We start from the raw sequence: 18,822 nt of genomic DNA on the forward strand, positions 1-18,822 counted from the left end.
ACAACATAATTTATTCTTAGTAGAATGTATATTATTTTATTGAATAATTAATTCACTTTCGGTGAGAAGAAAAATACGTTGTCCTCCATAAAATAGGGAAATATATTATATTATATACACTTAAGATGTATCTGAAAAATGGTCTAAAATGTTATTAACAAATGTGACACAACTTACTCATTTGAAAATATAGTAAGAAAACATCCTAACAAAAAATTAACCAAAAAATCAAGTCCTTTTATAGACAGACAAATCGGAAGAATTTTTTTTTGTCTAGATAGACTTAAAAACTTTGAAACAATGTGGTGGAAACGTTATGGTTTAGAGTTCCTTTGGCCCATGTTACAGTTTTCGATTGGTCAGCTTAATGTTCGGATCTAAAACCAATTGAAAACTTATAGAACGACATGGAGTTTCGATTAAAAACCAAAAAACATTAAATTTAGATGAATTGTGGCCATTAATCGAAGAGTCGTGTAATTTAATTCCGAATGACTATTATCGATATCTCTGTGAATTTATGCCTTGCCGTTATAGGCAATTATAACGTATAAAAGGTACTCAACAAAATATTAACAACCTTTTTTAAGTTATGTATAAATTATTCAATAAATATATATCTTTTTAAATGTGTGATATTTCTGTGAGCAGTCACATTGTGCATATATTTTGTTTAATATTTAATTTAAGTAAAAAATATTTTTATTTAGGAACAAAATGAATGAATATATTGTAATTCCACAGTACTTCCAACACTAGATCTTCTTAAAAAATTTCGTCAGTACTCTGAATAAAGATGGTTCTGCTTTTAAACATTTATTAGCTTTTTTGTAAAATTTCGTATGTTAAAATTAAAGAGGACATATTTGTGGGTCCTCAGATCAGGAGAATGTGTTCACCAAGATTTAATGAAAGTTGAAAGAAATTATCAAGGATTTTGGGACGCAAAAGTATGCTGGGATATTATTGTTAGACTCTTATTCGTCAAATTGACTCTAAGAAATAAACATTGTTCAAACACTGCCATTCCCTTTTGAAATTTCCTTTATTTGTGAATAAATTTACGATTTTTTATTGAAAACATACGAAAACAATGACAGTTTATATGTCGCAAATCTGACCTGAAGAGAAAAAACATTTACAGATTCTAATTCAGTGCACTAAATTACCTTACAAGTATCGTTTAGTTGCTCCAGGCCAAAACCTTGTATATGTGTTAGTGGTGTACATTTCCTAATTAACATTAAGTAGTAATATGTGCTATTTTTTGTGGCCAGCAGTGTATATTAAAAAAAATTCGATTGCCTTGCAAATTTCGTGAAGGACGTATCCACGTGAAAAGCATCAGAAATTGAGTAAGAAAAGGGTCATTTTCCGCACCGTGCATAGGGCCACCCATTTTTCAGTAATTTCCTGGCTGCGAGGGAAGTCGAACCGCGGGGTGGCTCAGCATGGCCCTTGGTGTGCCGAGGGGGGTCCTGACAGCGAATAATTAATGTCCAGGTTGCATGCGGCCGGCTAGGAACCCCGCCCTCGGGGCCCCCACAACCCCCCGGCTCGATGAATATTTATACCGGCCTTACCGGACACACACACCTTCGTTCAACGCTGCACATCTAATCTAGACTATCATGCGAAACCGCCATCGTAAATCATACGGGAAGGCATTAACACCAGGAGAGGCCCGCCAAATTTTCGATGTCCTGTCAGCAAGTCGCCGTGTCACAGTGGCAGATAAGACGTGTTACAAGGAGACAATCATCAACGTATTAAAACGACATTAGTCCACTGTTAACGATATTAACTGGGACGCATGACCCCGGCTCTCTAATTTGCCTTTACCGAAAGCACGAGCAATTTTATGTGAACACAATAAAAATGATCAGGCAAACACAAAATATCCAATCAGTATAAATTGTCGTTTCAGCAAACCTAATTAGAATATTTTTGTTCGTCGACGCAGACAATTAGCCGGAGATTGCGATGATGGCGTCCAAAATGACCAAAAAAGGGGATGGTGTGTGTTGGTGTTGTAAGTGGAGTAGAGCTAGCGTGCATATCGGTCGTGAAGTAGGCGTGGGTGCGATATCGGTGCCAGTGCCGATTCAGGCAGGACTCGTGGTAGCGACTAATTCGCATTATCTTCCGCCGTCAGTCACGAGGTCCTACACGAACGATACCGTTGCCGTTGGGTTGCCATTGCCCGTCGCCACTGGCCCGATTGCCCACTAATTGGAGGTGTGTTAATTAGCGTTCGTGACAAAGATAATACTTCTCAGGGACCGATGAAGTTGTCATTCACTGCCCTGATCGATGGCCGCTGTGAACACCCATTTTTCGGACATTTTCTTACGGCTACTTTCGATGCCTTCATTGTGGCCGAAAGTAACGGTGCCAGGAAGACAATTAAAATTATCGTTCGGTTCTAATTGATGTCTTTTTCAATGAAAGTACAACGCATAATCACATGAATACAGACAAGTCTAATCTGGAGCATTTTATGAAAGTGAATTAACACTGTCAGATCTAATAAACAGAGTCAAAGAGTTCATATCAGGTTATATCAGTAGAAAGTGTGAAGATATTTCAGATGTTTGATACGCAAATCGATCAATCGCTGCTGTATAATTCATCAAATTTAAATACACATTTTAAAAATGACGCCAATTTTATCGGATTTCCATGGATACATTCTGACTTAGTTACGTTTATAATAAATGAATAGTTTGGCATTTTGGAAAACATCATTTAATTGATTTTGTTCGACACGCTGACACGTACAAAATTCTCTCTCAACATGGCTGATAACAAGATAAATTATGAAGTTGAACAGGAGTTCCTAAGATTGAGCAAGGAGTTTAACGACGCTCTAGCGGACTTGGCTCAGCTAGTCGTCGATTTGGAAAAGGTCAAGAAAGAACTGGAGTCCGAGGGACACATGAAAAAAATCACCAAGGAACTGACAAATATTATGAAAACTCACAATGACAAGAGCGGAGGTAATTATTGAAATATTTTATACAATATGGACTAATTATCTGTTCTATAGATGATCAAGAGTCTTGTGAAAATGATGATGCCGAAAAGGATGAAACAATGAATTAACTGGACCCTTCGCTACCGTTGAATTTATTATCGTATATTGTTATTTTATTAAATTCTGTGTACTTCACGAGCCCCCATTTCATGGTGCTTAATTGTTTATTAAAGTTTCGTAATCCTTTAAGACCTGGAATTTGTCTTATTTCAACTTAGTTGTAGCGAACATTCTCGGGGGTTATTGTCGGAATCATCTTGGTTGCACGGCTGTGCCTTTTAATAGACGTTTTGTACGTGTGTCAAAATTTACATGCAATCCGAACAAGGACAATCCGATTTTAAAATCCGATATCTCATGTACAATAAGCACCGACAAAGAGACATTTAATCTGCTGTCAAAACTTTTAAATGACGTGACTCTATCGGGTTTACTTTATGCTATTAAAAGATTTGTTAGGCCGTGCCGGGCTCACTTTAATATGTCGATCATTTGGAAACGATTATTTTTATTATACTTCTTTTAGGTTAGAGCTATCGATATGTCTGCAATTAAGACAAAAGTTAAGGTTTTTGTCAAAATGAACTTGTTAAAGTTATGCTGGATATTTTTGAAGTAAATTTTCTGGGTTAAATATGTTTTACGACATGATGGTGGTCGACAATAAGCTATGATTAGAAAACAGGACCATTTTCTGATTATTTCTTCTAGATCAAATCGTAAATTCTCTACATCTTGCCTTCATGTAGATATTGGAATTACTGTAAGTATATCTACCATCAAAAGGAAGTTGTATGAAGCTGGTTTTAGAGCCAGAAAATGTTTTTGATTTTCTCTGTTAAACAGGAGCATTGGGTTGCACAGAGCATGGTCCAACGATCACGACCTACAGCGTGAACGTGGTGAGAGATATCAAGACCTAAACGTGTCTCCAATTGTTGCTTTTGGAGGTGGTTTTGTAACAGTATCGAGAGGAATTTGATTCTCTCTGTTAATCAGGAACATTGTGTTGCACATAGCATGGGCCAAAGATCGCCACCTACGTTGTGAACGTGGTGAGAGATATCAAGAGCCAAACATGTCTCCAACTGTTGCTTTTGGAAGTGGTTCTGTCACAGAATGGGGTGGAATTTCTTTGAAGACACACACGAAGTTGCTCATATTAAATCAAACTATGTATGCTGAACAATATCAGGACTTAGTTTCAACCAATTATTATTTCATTTGCTCTAGAATTTGGACCAGATACTGTGTCCCCTGCGATCAATAGACTGAAATTCAATTGAATACCTATGGGATCTCTTCCAACACAAATTTATACTCGAAACCATCAGCCTAACAATTTGGAGGAGCTTGATAACACTAATGCTAGAGAAGAATGGATCAAGAATTTATTCTTTCTCTAATTTTGGCTATTCCAAGAAGGGCGGAAGGAGGGATCAATCAAAGATTAATTGGAAAAATGTATTTAATATTCTCTACTTTATGTTTTAAATTAATTTTGTTGTAGTAACATATAATGCCATTGAAATGTGAATGTTGAAATAATTCAAATTATCCACTTCAACATTTCTTCAACATGTACAAGACAAGAACAATAAAATGTAAGTAATTGGAGAATAAATACGAGCAACAATTATGTGAGAGTGAAAACTGGCTAATCGTTTATAGAAGAACAAGTGAAAACACAAAATCAATTATCGAACATGAATGTTGATTTTACTGCGATTGGCAAGATTGTGCATAATAAAACACGAATAAAAATTGATGGAAAAAACAGACTCACGATCAGTAAAAGTGGTTCTAATGGACTTTTAAATGAATCGAAATAGTTTCATTGACACCGGCAATCCCAAATAGGATAATAACCGTTGATTTTAAATTTCTTTTGGGACAAAACAATTTCCATGGTTGATGGTTTCCGTGAAAAGAAATTAGAATGTTATTGTCTCGTGAAAGTCCGAAAGTACACACGAGGAAAGTGCGGTCCAGTTCCGAATTCCAAACGCAATTATATTTTGCCGACTAAATGGAACGTTTTTAAACGCTTCACAGTCCAGTAATGACGAAAACTAATTCTAGAACCGGTTGACCAAAAGTGTGGCAATAAAACCATAATATTTATAGATTTATTTTATTAAATAACAAAAAAAAAATAACAACAAGTAAAAAAGGCAATAACAATAACTAAATAGGGATGATTTGATTGATGAGATGATGATGACTTCATGAAAATCTTGACTAAATGAAGTGATTGCTTAATGCCATCCTCCTTTACCACCGTCACCGCCGCCGCCACCTCCGTGTTTGGGGACGTGGTGGTAGACGTGCTTGTAAACGGGAACATGTACTGGATAAGGCTTGTCAACGTGCACGGGATGATGCTTCTCGATCACGATCTTGTACGGCTTCTCAACGTGGACCGGTACCAGCTTCTCAACGGTGATGGGTACTTTCTTCTCGATCTCCTGCGGGACTAGCTTGTAAATTGGCACGGCGATCGGCTGTGGCACCGGCACATGGACCGGGTACGGTTGCGGTACGGGTACTTTGATTACTTGCGGCACCGGCACTCCGACCGGGTGTGGTACCGGAACGCCGATCTTCTTGACCACCGGAATGTGCACCGGCTTGGTGTGCTCGATGGTTTTGGTCGGGATGTGGTGGTGCTCGGAGCCGCCGTCGAGGCCGCCGAAGTCGAAGCCGCCGCCGTGGCCTCCCTCGTCGCCGCCGCCGCCGCTGAGCTCAAGCCCGTGACCGCCGAGATCGTGTCCGCCGCCCAGGCCGCCTAGGTCGTGGCCGCCGCCCAGATCGCCGCCGCCGCCGCCAATGTCGTGGCCGCCATCGCCGCCGTAGCTTGATGCAAATCCTGCCTCAGAACTCCTTAAAGCTATAGTCAAGAGGATGGTTCCAACCTGCGAAAGGAATGATTAGATTAGAATTGGAGAAATTTAACGCCAGGAAAAATCCGTAATTAAATACAAGATCGAGATACGTTGCTCTCGTAAACTAATTATGAGTTAGTTTTTTTTTTTTTTCACAGATTAATCACTTTCACACACAGCTTTACTTACAAATAATCTCATGTTGTGGTTGCTTGGGTTTGTAACACGAGGAAAGTAGAATGAAACTGATGATGAGATTTGCGATATTCACAGCTTTTATACTCTGAGTGAGGTGGGGCTATCTGGGTGAAAGGTTTTCTCTAATATAGAGTAACTATTAACAAAAATGTGCGATCTTGCGGGGCATAAAAAATGGCATAGATTGGATCGTTGTCCTTTAATTGAGATTCATGTTGCTCTTGTTTTGCCGGAACAATTTAAGTCGATTTATAAACAACCTGTGTGCGTATGTGTTTAATAACATTTCATAAGTATTTGAAATTATTATATTAAGAAATTAGTTGAGTTAGACCGGTTTTAATGTAATTCATTGGACGTCGCCGATAACTACTTCCTACATAAACTTCCAATTTCTCATAATAGTTTAGCTAATCACCTCACAATTAGTGGTTAATAATGTGTTAAAATAACATTAAACATGAATAAAACAGCATAGAAATAAAGAAAATTTAGAAACTTTAAAGTCTCTAGATATATGTGTATATTTGTTATTTGTTATTTGTTAAAATTATATGAAAACAGCATAATTAAATCTAAAAATGTTTATTCAAATTAGGAAATAATTTATTCATATATTTCCAGAAATATATGAATAAATTCCAAGTGCATAAGAATTAAATTATGATATAATATCTAATTAATGTGGAAGGAATTTGTTGAAGTATAATGTTTATGTAATTATTATCGAAGAGATAAATAGTAATCATCTTCTTATAATATGTCTATGCATATTCAAACTTGACGTGCTGTACCACAACAAGACAAAATAATTAGATGCTAATAATAATTCTGAACTGTTGGGTTACAATTTCCCCTTTAATTATACCATTGGTTTAATATTTTCATTTGTAAAAAAGAAACGACAATAATTTGACACGAGCAAATAACTGTTAATCATAATTACAATGTTAACTGGACTGACTTTCGTGCAGATGGTTTTCTGTGGCACCATAGAATTCAACGGATTTTTATCAAATCTGGGTTAAAATCATCTTTGTTGAATTTTAACAATTATGATATCAGCTCTTAATAACCGGTGAAAGATTTGTAGTGCAATAATTTGCTTTCTAATTTAATTCGGACTTTTAAGAACAACAGATGTTGTTGCAGGTTATTAATGGACACATTCAAATTTATCATGTTTTCTAAATTGGGATATTCCTTCTGCGACCACATGTAACAATGCATTCGTAATTAAATGTTTTCCAATTTTTATCGGTGCGGTAAGGGAACCGATCGAAAAAAAAAAACTGGACTGGACTTTTCCAAAGACCAGAGAGAAATTACTAAAAGTGAATGCTTTTAAAACTTTCATTCCGTGGTTCAAACTGACGAATTATCCTAATGTGAAATTATTTACTGCGAGTGTGTTGAAGCTTACGTAAGACGTTATGCTGGAAATTGGTTTGTGCATGCTTCCCATGTCCCGTTGTAATGTTTGTATTGCATTGAAAGGATTCGATTCCACGTTTATAAATTATAATAGACGGTTCGAACATGAGAAATTGTTAATAGGCACATTGTCTGGACCATTTAATGTATCTTTCTATAGAGAACAGGAAGGAGTTCTTCGTTTCCTTTAACTTGAGGTTTTTAAGAAATGAGCATACATGACTGCATCAATTGAGTAGAAATTGGTACCTTATTAGAAAATTTTGAAAAATTGCTGGAAGATGAAAGTGTGTAATTATACGCATTGTGTTAAACTGGACTTACCGACCTTAATATTTCCCACTTTAAAACTTGACTCTTTGTTTGGGAATATTGGAAATCAAGTATGATTTTTGTGATGCGGGTTTCCCCATAGATTATCTGACCCAGATATAATAACAGTTCGTTAGAGGTGACATGTGTAATAATTACAGACATTTTCTACACAGATAATAAAACGAATTGGGTACCTGAAGAGTGTAGTTTCTAGATTTAACCTAATTGATAAATAGTTATAAATTATGGTAGACACGCGCATTTCAGTTATTTAATTTTATTTAAGTCGCTGCAGCTGTTACCACAAATGCATAATCATCAATTATTTTTATGTGTTTTAATGCATTTTACTTCATCACTATAAAAGTCAATTAAGTTGATGTTGTAGAAAGCAACTGTTTATGTACACATCCATTCAAAATTAATTACGAATCGGCATAAATGCGTTAATTAATACGGGGATTACGGTCATTAACCGGAAGCTCGAATCAAAATACTGAGAGACCTTGCTAATTAAAATCAATTTTACTTTCGACACATGACCCCGACAAGAGACGACAGATCTGTAACGGCGTCGCTTCTGCTTCACTGTCACTTTCATTCGGCGAACAACCGACTGGATGGAGATTGTTCTGTGAAAGTACGACCGTTTTACAGTTACGCGCCGTAACTGCACTCATGTTCATTGATTCGTGGCAAATAATCCAAAAAATTAAGAGAGAGGAACTCGAACGTCGGTCATTAGTTGTAATTCTTTCACTCATGGTGAAGGTCACACTTACACCGCGGTGATCTAGATTATTGCTCAGCCGAAATTCCGTTAGGAGGTTCGCCAGATTGATCTGTGCAGTTCTTCGGTTAGTGCAGTGCCAAAATTTCGACCAATAGGTATTATAGTGTTTGATTTCTTCTTTACGTTTGTTTTATTTTTCTTTTGTGTCTTGTTCACGTTGACCAAGCTTTTCTTGATAAATACTTTAATAAATTGAGTTTTCACCATATATAATTTATAATTGTTGAGGAATTTAAATTAAATAATCAATATGTGGAATATTTTCAGTTTTCTCAGTTTTTTTTAATTAACCTGTAAAATATGCTTCAATATTAGAAATTTTGTTTCGTATTTTTTTAATATTAATTTAATTAAAAATTATTTTATCAAAATCCCCCATATTTTGTATATCGGGGTATTGAAAATAATAAGGTATAATGGCATTTTCAATACTGTTCAGGGGATGAATAATAAAAACATATAAATAAAGTAAAATGAAAAAAAAACTATACTTTTAAATTACACACAGGGTTATTTGCAATTACAAAAGATTTCACCTTAATATGATTTTTAATTATCTGTTTTACACAAATATACAGTGACGTTGCCAAAAGTAACTCTCTAATATCTTTAGAAGGGAACAAGATATCGACATTGAAAAAAATCTTGTGAAATATTGCCATTTACTAAATTTTTCTATAAAATTGCCCAACACCTTATGGGTACAACCAATTATTTTTGGAAGGTGAAAAGTTGATCTTATGATACCTCATTTTAAAGGTATTATTATTTTCTATACTGTGCCATTTTTCTATTTAAATTCGGTGTGTTCAAAAAAATAAAAAATCAGTGTTACTAAAAAATTCGATATTGCCACAAAAAATAGGTACATTAGTCTGATTAACAACATTAAACGACGACATATTGTTCCTTTCAAAAATTATTAAGAGTTTTATAATATTATGATAAAGATGATTAGAATCTTCTTCTTATTCTATTAATATTCAACATAGACACAGCATAAACTTAGTTAATTAATAACAAAATTATTTTATATTAAATTATTTATTATTATAACTAGTTTTTTTTTTAAATTATTTGTTATTAATTGTTCATTAAAATATGTAATTTTTGATTTTCCTATAAGTAATACTAATATTCAATAACTAACTTATTTAAAGTTAATACTTAATCGTATTTTTATTATTCATTTTTTTTTATTTTTCAATATGATTATAATAAAAATGGCTAAAATCATTATCTAATTGGATTAAATTGATATTCAGCTTTAGGTTTATTTATTTCCATTTTTTAAAATTTAAACAAAATTATTTTTCATTAAATTATTGATTATTACAACTAGTTTGTTTAATTTTATTTGCTATTAATAATTTATTAATATGTAATTGTTGACTATCCTGTGAGTAATACTAATATAATAATTAACTCATTTAAAGTTGATACTTAATTGTGTTTTTTTTATTCATTTTTTTCATTTTCGAAAACATTATCGTAAAAAAGGCTGAAAGATTATCTAACTGGATTCGATTAATATACATCATAAACTTTATTAGGTGTATTTATTGCCATTTTTTTAAATTTAAATTATCTTTGATTAAATTATTGATTATTACAACTTTTTCATAGTTATATTATTACTTATTAATTTTGTATTAATATGTAATTTTGAATTATCCTGTGAGAAATACTAATATTCAATAAGTAACTTAAAATTGATATTTAATTATGTTTTTATTATCCATTTTTTTCATTTTCAAAAGCATTATGATAAAAAAGGCTTAAATCATTATTATTATTCAGCATTAAACATTATTAGGTTTATTTTTTAAGATATAATTAAAATTATATTATCATTAAATTAATAATTATTACAGCTAGTTTAAATTTATTTGTTATTAATTGTTTATTAACGTGTATTTTATGATTATCCTGTGGGTATTAGTAATATTTAATAACTAACTAATTTAAAGTAAAAAGGTTAAAACATTGTTTAATTGGCTTCGATCCAATCATAAATTCTATTAGGTTTATTTATTGCCATTTTTTAAAATTTACATAAAATTATTTTTGATTAAATTATTGATTATTACTGTTACATAGTTTGTTTAGTATTTATTTATATATTTCTTATTAATTATTTATTAATATGTAATTTTTGATTATCATGTAAGTAATACCAATATTGGATAACTAACTCATTTAAAATTGATATTTAATTATGTTTTTATTATCCATTTTTTTTATTTTCAGAAGCATTATGATAAAAAAACTCAAATCATCATTATTCTTATTCAGCATAAACGTTATTGGATTTATTTATTGCCATTTTTTAAAATATAATTAAAATTATTTTTCATTAAATTAATAACTATTATAACTAGTGTGTTTAATTTTATTTGTTATTAATTATTAACTAAAGTTAATACATAATGAAATTTAAATATTATAGAAAATTAAAAAAATATATATACAGTATTTCATTCAAAATTTGTCAGTGTTATAACGTCATTGTGTTTACTTTAAAGTTTGAATTAAAATTTCAACGTTTGATATTATTAGAGTGAGTAATTCAATAACTAAATGATTTAAAGTTGATATTTAATTATGTTTTTATTATCCATTCTTTTATTTTCAAGAAGACAAATGAAATGTAATATAACAATAATGAAATTATTTGAATATAGTTTTTAAATTTTATTAAACCTCCCAAACAATTGCATAACAACAGCCAAAATTAATAAATTCAAAAGTTATTATTATTAAAATTTTAATTATTATCATGTTTAATTCAAAACGTTATATTTCAACGTATTTAATCGAGTTCGGTAATTTAAATTCCAAACGGTGAACTACTTTGTTCATAATACCTGTCATTACATACACATTGTTAAAGTTACGGTCAAACATTGAATTTTATTTGTTACGCTGACTTTACGATCTACATATTACAGCAACAATAAAATAAAAAATCGGAACGCCGTATTAAAATTTAGCGACCTGCTTTTCACGAGTCTGTACATTTTTGTTCACCACCAACAAACAACCAATCAATCAATTCGTTGAGGCAGGTCCCAAACCTACGTATTGTAAATAGCAATAAGTTATAGGTAAGTGACAAAAAAATAAAAACATGCATTGCCCAATTTGTTTCATTCCAAAGTCCCCTGTAAGCTCGTAAGATCTGCATAATTATTAACATATCACAATTTCATCGAATTAAACATAATTTTTTATTTATGCACCTGCTGTCGTTTGATGTGGGTACCCTAGTTTATCTGTCACGATCTAAGTCCTACTTACATATGTATCCATTCGTTGGTCAATTAAAAAGTGGAAGGTACGTTCGTTGTGTTTTATTTGTTAAAAAGTGTTGCCCGCTCAAACGGAAAATGTGTTGGGAACATCGGAAGTGGTTACTACGCAGTTCCTCTATTTATTAACGCAATTTGATGAAAGAAAGCACTTCCCATTAATACTTTCTAAGCGTTAATAATCGTATTATTTTTCTAATGATGCTCACGAAGTGAAATTTCATAATCCAGCGTAATTTGTCAATGCATCATTTAAGATCATTAGCAGCGGCGTAATGAATTAAGAAGCGATTGTCGGGTTCTAATTGTTGTTCTCACGAGATTCAACAGGGTATGGGTTTATTAAAAAACGATCTGAGGTCGTCGGTATTATGAGAAACTGCATTAAGGAAACTCGAGTGTCACCATTGTGAAATTTATGCGTTTATAATGATTCGTATTCGTGACATATTGTGGAAACACCATGGAAGGTAGGTGGTAGCAGCGTAACGGCTTCAATTAATGGTTCTGAAAGAATAATTAAATGAGGCGCATTATACTTTTTGAACAGTTAATAAACTCAGTTTATTGCCACTAAAAATGTATGTGATACAATGCGACACAATGATACGAGTCAATATGTGCTCAAGTTGGAGCATACGTCAATAAAGCGTTCTTTTTAAGTTATTTTTACTGTCAGGTTTTTACTTAGTAGATATAAGTATCTAATAATAAAAAGAAACACATAAAAAAATCATAAAATATATTCTTACTGCTCTTTTACGATTTTCTTATTTAACTAGAATTTAGATCCTGACGGGAATATTTTTATGACGGTCATATCCTGAATCAACAGATGGTTTTCACTCTGGAGTATTGAATTTTATTAAACAAACTACGGATATTTCACTGAATATGGATTATCTCGATGATTCATAAAACGTTTCGATAATTTAAGTGGACGCACGTTATTTTATTGTTTTATACATCCATTTTTCCAATCTCAATTGGCCTTTCGATTCGCATCCATTTTATACGGTTTGGTCTTTTTAGATGGGGATGTGTAGTTGATACACAACAGTTAGGAAACATTTGATGCATTTAAAATTAAATAAGTATTCATCACTTTAACACATCATGATTATAATTTATTCACATTTCTTCTCAATGTATAATAGGTGGGTATGTGTATAATTATGGTTTTTTGATTGCACGTCAATAAATAATAATGGTTACTTATTATGTGTAACATATTCGTATTAATGTAATTTTAAGGTGAATACATAAATTGAGAAACAATTTCAATAATTAAATGAACCGATTGATATATTGTAGTTAGGTGTAGTTGTTTTAGAGTTTAATTAATGCAGATAATATTGTTATTTAATCGTTATTTGATATAGTATGGTAAATCCGTTTTATATTATTCGAATAGGCAATAAAATAAGGCGATAATCTCCCAATAGTGACAAAAGCCAATAAAAAGTATAGGACGTGATAATACGCCCCCCTAGTTAATGGGCGAAATAATTTAAATAAATAATAATAATTGTTAATTTCTCCCAAATCTCCACTTCGATACAATTTCGCTAATGGTCCGAAATTTACATATTTAAATGGAGCAATTTTAAATCCGTAATCTGGCAGTGTGCAGGAGGATGGTAGGGCGTCGCGGGCGTCCAGATAACGACGCCCGAGCCGGAGGACATTAATATGAAAGGAGTGAGTCCGTTATCGCTGGCGGCTTGCGGGGGCGGCGGCCGGGCGGCGGCGGAGGTGGAGGACGGGGACGAAGGGAGGTGAGGGGGGGGGGGGCGGCCGTACGGCTGAGGGGTACCGACCCTAGACAAGGGGAAAGGGGGGAACCAAGTCAGTTGAATACGAATGTAATCCGGGGTTTATAGAGATGAGCAATTAGCCAAGTGCATTACAGAAGTCTCATGTGTGATGGCGCCACTCGTCGATTACTTGGACGGTGCTGGTGTTGCCGCCAGATGGGACTAATTACTAACTTAAGCCGACCCCTTTCATCCCTCTTACCAGGGTCGGCACCGAGAGAAAAACACTACACCTACACTTCAAAACCGGAGCGATTAGTTTTAGTCGGTCGAGTGGATGCGGTTAATTTGTTACGGAATTCAATAACAACATGGGGAATCTGATCGTCTTATTGGATAATTTACACGTGTAACATGCCTATTTTATTGTCCGTTTGCCCCCCATTTACATTTATGGGTTGCGTTGTTCTGAATTTCGTATCAGTTCCTTTAATTATTTTTTAAAGAAAATCTAACAGTTACTTTTTTCATTACATAAGCAAATCATATTTAATTAAAGAGATTATTTTCAATATTTCAAAAATTTACATTACATAATTTTTTATATATTTTTTTAAATAATAAAACTATTTGTGTTTTTTTAGTTTTTGTATATCATAATCAATATTTTTTGTATATCATAATCAATATTTTTATTAATATTAAATTTATTTTATATCAATAAAAAATTAAAAACAAAATGAAATGATATAAAATAATCTTTTGAAATAACGTTTTTTTATAAAAAATAGTGCATGTATAAGCAAAAAAATATTTTAATATAAATAAATATATAAATCTATTTTCCAAAATACAAGTAAAAGAAGAATTGTTCAAAAATTTGAATTCATTTATTAATTTAAAAAATAAAAATGTCAATAAAAATATATAAATAAACCTGGTCCAGCAATATATAGATACACATATTAATAATAAATCTGATCAATAAAAAAATAAGCTTAAGTTATTCATATGCCAAAGTAAAGAAAGAAAAGCTTAAATATTCAAAAATTAACAGTTTCCAATAAAATATTATTTGGGGTGTTTTCATTTAATTCAAACAATTAAAATGGTAATTGCAATGTATAAATAAATCAGATTCATCAACGTAAGGCCACATGTACATTAATAATAAATACATAAACAGTGAAAAATCTTTTTTAACAAAAACTTACATTATTAATCTACCAAAATACAGAAAATAAAGTTTAAAAATTGTCGAGTTCAAATGTTTGAAGTAATAAATCATTAAATTTAAAGAAATGTGATCAATAAATATTTTTTTTTCGAAAAAGACTGTCGAATTTGTCCAAACAGATGTGAAAGTAAAATTATTGTGTCCAAAAATGTTGAATTGATAGTTTTCAGTAAAAAATTGTATCTGACCTTTTTCTGATTTAATCAGTATATTTAAATAATATAAAAATAATAATTAAAAAATAAAAAAAATTGGGTATTTTTAGATTTAATAAGTAATAGAAGTAAATTAATAATATTTTTTAAACATCTATTTAAATAAAAAGGGGTTTTATTTGCTTATCAAAATTTAGTAACCAAAAAAATATATTTTAATTTGTATATAAACATGTGAATTTTTTAAATAGAAACATTATATCCAAAAATGTTGAATTGATAGTGTCCAATAAAAAATCTGTCTAATCATTTATCGATTTGTATAAAATTCAATAGTTTTAAATAACAAAATAAAAATTTGTTGTTTTTTATTAAAAAAGTAAAATATCATAAAAAAATTGAAAAGTTTTAGATTTAATTTAAAGTAATAGAAGTAAATTAATATTTTTAAAACATTTACTTGTAAATAAAAATGGATAATATATATATGTAAAAAATCTGGGACATTTCTTTTAAATTGTGTCCAAGAATGTTGAATTAATAATTTTCAATAAAAAATTGCACTTGACTTTTTCTCAATTAGTAAAATATCAATATTTTATGACTATCAATTTGTCAAAATTTAATAACCTAAAATAATAATCTAAAAATCCTGAGATTTTTTTATAATAGTACATTGGTTACAACATTTTATAATGATGAATATAAAAAATTGACAACTCAAAATTATTAACAAACGTAATTCTTAATCCTTCCTATTATTGGAAAAAAATGTGATTGTTGTAATAATAATGTGGTAATAAAATTTCTAATGAATTTTGAGTTTTGTATAAAAGTATCGTAAAATTTAATGGCACAACAAAGGTGAAATAACATTGCAAAGTGAACGTTGAAAACTTTTCGCAAATGCCAATTAAAAATCGACGTAGTTGTGTTACAATAACGATAATAGCCGTGAAAGTTTAAAAGATATCCGACGATTAAGTGAGAAAACTGTTAATAGTGTGTTATGTTATAGTGTAATGCAGCAATTTATTGGAGAAGGTCAAAGCAGCAATGCTCACTTATAATTAAATCAAGATAGTTTAATGCCATAATAACGCGAGTGTTATAAATTGTCATTGAGGCGGTCCGATCCTGTAATGAGAACGTTTCCATCGTCGGCGTCTCTAATTACTAAGGCCGATGGGGTTATATTTGTGCACGACGTTACAATGCGTGCAGATACCGATGAACCTCGAGGCCAAAATATAGCGCACATCAGTCACAGGTGTCTGCTTAGATATTAATTTCGGGTAGGCTGCCTCCACATTAGCTTAGATATCCTGATGAATTATTAAATAACCGTTTGTTCGTATGCTTGCTCCGCTCGCCCGGCTGCGCGACGCTTGGGGTTCGTCCCGGTCCCGGCCCCGGCCCCGGTCCCGGTCCCCGGCTCTAAAATTATTAATTATTTAAAGTTTTATTGCCAGTCGTTAGACAAACAATGTCGGATTTAATCCGTATTTGAACTTTGCGCGAGCTTCAACTTTCCATATCATGTGTAAGCTTTTCCGGTACGGTAAATTTATGTTCGTCCCCAAAAAAAACAAGCTGCTGCTCCCTCACTGATATATTTTATTACGTCGATTTAAATGGGTATTTTTCTTTATACTTATACATGGTGTAAAAGTGTCGTTAACTTTTAGGAGATGCAGTTTGATGGTTTCGGAGATATCGTCGAATATTTTTTTATCTCATGAGTAAGCCCATCTTTCATAAAATATATTTAAAAAAAGAGAAAGGATTATTTTGTATTGTATTTTGTATGTAATTTCAAATACCTACCTTGCTGCAAAAAGTTCTAGTTAATAAAGTTTTAATGATCCAGTTCCAGAAAAAAATTAAAGCATTAATTTTAAATCCAAATTACAGAAATATTACACAACATGAAAAATAAAACAACAAATTCAATTCTATCTATTTATTATAACACAGGCTAATGTAAAATGTTAAGTAAAAATCACAATAATCAATAAAATAAAATAAAAATAATGTATAAAAGTCAAATTACTTTCCTGGTACGGCCGCACGCATCATCAACTTTTTAATGATGGTTCCATTCAATTTTGGATTCAAGCTTATGTTTAAAAAGTTTGCTGACGAATACTTCAACCTTACTGCCTGATATTTCATGTTAGGGCTCTTGTCAAGAAGCGCTGCCATTTCATATATTATTCCTCTAATGTCATCATACGAATAAGTCGAATACTTATTTAAAACATCTGACCAAATAGACTTAACATTTTTGATACCATCTATGACAGCAATTGACAAGCAACAAGCGGCGGCAGCTATAAGTGAAGGCTTCACATGCGCAAAATTATACTCCAAGAGTACAAGCTCCAAAATGTACTTTCCCAAATTGTGATGTTCATTATTAACTTTAGCAAGTTTACTGTACCTCCTCAAAAAGTGAATGGAGGCAGGCTTGCCCAAATTAAAATCCAATTTTTTCAAAATTGTACCCTCCATCTTTAATACGTCTGCCTTATTGAAGTTGTTGTCGCAGACATATGTGAAACATTGTATGTTAGGAACGTAAACTTCCTCATATTTACATGCTACCAGTAATGCAGAGGCGCCAATAAGCTGAAGCGATTCCGGTCCAACAGTCTTGTCAAGTTGAAGGAAGCGATCGACAAGTGACACGCAGAAATGAAGTGTTTCAAGGCAAAGCTTGAACTTTTGATGAACATCAACGAGCCAGTTAATAAGAACCGCACGCATTTTTGGCGTGATCTTGTGAACTTTTAAAAAGTCTTTTTCAACCACATTCTTATTCTCTAACTCGCGTAAATAATTAAAAATTTCTACCAGATATTCGGCAACCATTTGCGGATCATTCTTTGCGTCCTCATCGGGATCTACTTTGGAGAGCTGTTTAATAGTGTATGTCTTAATTCTGGCAACGAAGGACATTTTCTTTGCTTTGATATTATTCGCCATGATGTTCATCGTAGTAAATGATTTATAGTTTTGACAAATTTTTGATAATATTGACGAGCGTCACTTTTTTTTAAACAAACCATAGACTTGACTTACCCTGACATTGAAGTAACTATGAGGTTGTTAATTTTCTCCCGAGGTTCTTTTGTGTAAAACACTGGTTGTCTGGTGACAAAGAGATCTACATATAAAATTCTTCTTCAGACCACGCACTTCAACAGTTCCGGAGGATGCTTCGACTCCGGTTCATCCAAACAAACAGGAGCTATGTCTTCTATTGTCTATGACACTCAGCACATTAATTGAGTGTCAACATTCAACGAGATTCTTCATTGTTGTCTTGCTAGACCTTATGTCACTTTTTTGCTATTAAAAATAAAATATACTCTAATGCGATAGAAATTATCAATAGTGTCTCTAAAACTATTATAGATCATACTAGTGCACACTGTTCTTCATATTTTAGACAACCATGAAATCAAACTTACATGTTTCAGAAAGGATCTACTTCGTGCATTAAGACCTTTCTTCATACTTTAGGATTTACTACTAAACGTGATCAATAAATAATTTTTTTTCGAAAATGCCTTTGTTCATTTGCCCAAATAGATGTGAAAGTAAAATTATTGTGTCCAAAAATGTTGAATTGATAGTTTTCAGTGAAAAATTCAGTGTCTGATTTATGATTTATTTTATTGTTTTTTATTAAAAA

At 32.1% G+C, this 18,822-nt stretch overlaps 2 protein-coding genes across 2 annotated transcripts; both read right to left on the bottom strand.

Annotated features, from left to right (window-relative positions):
- Window positions 1–5,189: 5,189 nt before the first annotated feature.
- LOC109609154 (uncharacterized) lies at window positions 5,190–6,190 on the bottom strand. Its single transcript, XM_020025774.2, has 2 exons — window positions 6,112–6,190; window positions 5,190–5,952 (listed from the first exon to the last, which is right to left on the bottom strand). The coding sequence occupies exons 1-2, from the start codon at window positions 6,121–6,123 to the stop codon at window positions 5,296–5,298; spliced, it is 669 nt and encodes a 222-aa protein (XP_019881333.1). The 5' UTR covers window positions 6,124–6,190; the 3' UTR covers window positions 5,190–5,295.
- Window positions 6,191–17,070: 10,880 nt separating this feature from the next.
- Window positions 17,071–18,139, bottom strand: LOC109609128 (G2/mitotic-specific cyclin-B-like). The gene has a single exon (XM_020025743.2). The coding sequence runs from the start codon at window positions 18,117–18,119 to the stop codon at window positions 17,172–17,174; it is 948 nt and encodes a 315-aa protein (XP_019881302.1). The 5' UTR covers window positions 18,120–18,139; the 3' UTR covers window positions 17,071–17,171.
- Between the last annotated feature and the right edge of the window lie 683 nt (window positions 18,140–18,822).

The sequence above is a fragment of the Aethina tumida genome, chromosome 1 (genome assembly GCF_024364675.1).
Source record: "Aethina tumida isolate Nest 87 chromosome 1, icAetTumi1.1, whole genome shotgun sequence".
NCBI lineage: Eukaryota > Metazoa > Arthropoda > Insecta > Coleoptera > Nitidulidae > Aethina > Aethina tumida.